Source organism: Halyomorpha halys, unplaced genomic scaffold, assembly GCF_000696795.3.
Source record: "Halyomorpha halys isolate HHAL.00 unplaced genomic scaffold, Hhal_1.1 Scaffold210.1, whole genome shotgun sequence".
In the NCBI taxonomy this organism is placed as follows: domain Eukaryota; kingdom Metazoa; phylum Arthropoda; class Insecta; order Hemiptera; family Pentatomidae; genus Halyomorpha; species Halyomorpha halys.
Window position 1 is genome coordinate 429496 of NW_027113191.1, and position 1576 is coordinate 431071.

The following is a 1576-nucleotide window of genomic DNA, read 5'->3' on the forward strand; positions in this document are numbered from 1 at the left end:
AGCCCTGACGAAGCCCTGCAACGTGGGGCGAAACGTTGGCTCAATAAAATAGTATAATTCTACTATTTGAGTTTTTTTTACTGCACCCGGACCATATTCTTTTCATTATTATTATTTAAATTTGCTTGAGGTTTGTTCACATGCTTTTTTCGTTATGTAGAGTTATATTTTTCATTCAATGCAACGGTTATGTCAAGAATATTTTATTGAAGTTATTATATCGAAGAATTTGTTACATGGGTTCGATTGTATTTGTTTAACCCTTCTATCATTCAAGAGATTCCTCTACCTCTTGATACAGGTGATAGCATACTCCAAAAATTTTTACATAGGATAACTTTTTTCTTTTTTGTACCTAAGAATATTTCATAATATTAAACTTTTTTAGTAAGAAAATAAATGTAATTGTAAATATTTGTTATATTTCAGTTCGATTTGATTTAAAAAAAAAATCTTTATATTTAATTGAAATACTCACTTTAGAGCAACAGGTTTGTTCTTCCAATTATACTTCATCATGATATTGTTTGGCCAAACATCGCCATGGTTCAAAACATTGAACTTTGTTTCGTCTAATTTACCTAACTCCTTCAATCTTTCACACAAAGTGTCAAATGGTATATTTATTTTCTCAGCAACATCTTCCCTGTAATGTTAATATGATATAATTATAATAAGTTTGAATTTAAAAATATATATCCAGTAAATGTATTAATCACGTACCATAACTGTTATTGTTATTCTGACATTATCATGGCCAGCATGAAGAAAAACGGCAGATAAAGAAATACATAATTAATTAACTGTTAATTTAATGTCAAAATAATATTATTTGAGGAATCCATGAGGAAAATGATTTCAGTCTATATTCTGTGAAAATTGGAACTGAAGTACCATTTTGTGAGAAATGTGAAGTACTATCGAATGTTGTTTATTGTTTGCAGTTATTTTAGGTTATCTTTGTCTGTTGATTTTTTAATTTACCATTTGACAAAGAAAAATGATCTTTTACTAAATGAGTAAACCAATTAATTTTTGTAGGAAAAAATAATATTTGTCCAAAAATATATTATATATATAATTTTCATAACCATTAAATAGTGAAAATTCAATGTGTTATTAAAACTGAAAAATTAAATTTTAATTTTGTCTATTTATATATTTTAAACAAAATCATTCTTCCTGTGTATACTCATATTACTTAATTAACAACAGAAATGATGGTTTTTCAATGAGAACAGATAAATTTTAATTAAAATTACAATAAATTGATTGCTTGCAATTAGGTCATATTTTAATTTTTTTTAAGGTTTGCTCTTTGACATTATGCATGGAATAGAGATGTAAATATTGAAAAAAAAAGTTATACATATCATACAAATAGTTTTCAAAGATATCAAAATAATATATAGGAAGATGGTCAGGGTTGCGGTCACAAGTGAAACGAAAATAGTTTACAACTATTTTATTTTCCAACGTTTCGCCCCACTTTGTAGGGCTTCATCAGGGCTAAAAAGATACAATGAAAAGAATAAAAAACAAGTAACAAAGGCAAGAGCAATAGTTTCATACAAAA

The 1576-nt window shown here is 26.5% G+C and overlaps 1 protein-coding gene across 4 annotated transcripts in view; it reads right to left on the reverse strand.

Annotated features, from left to right (window-relative positions):
- LOC106679597 (uncharacterized) overlaps window positions 1-1576 on the reverse strand; it is a 41851-nt gene that overhangs the window by 6658 nt on the left and 33617 nt on the right. For all 4 annotated transcript variants that reach the window (XM_014418845.3, XM_014418843.3, XM_014418844.3 and 1 more), the window contains one exon: window positions 479-646. In XM_014418845.3, coding sequence (XP_014274331.1) covers window positions 479-646 — 168 coding nt within the window. The remainder of the gene's footprint in view (window positions 1-478; window positions 647-1576) is intronic.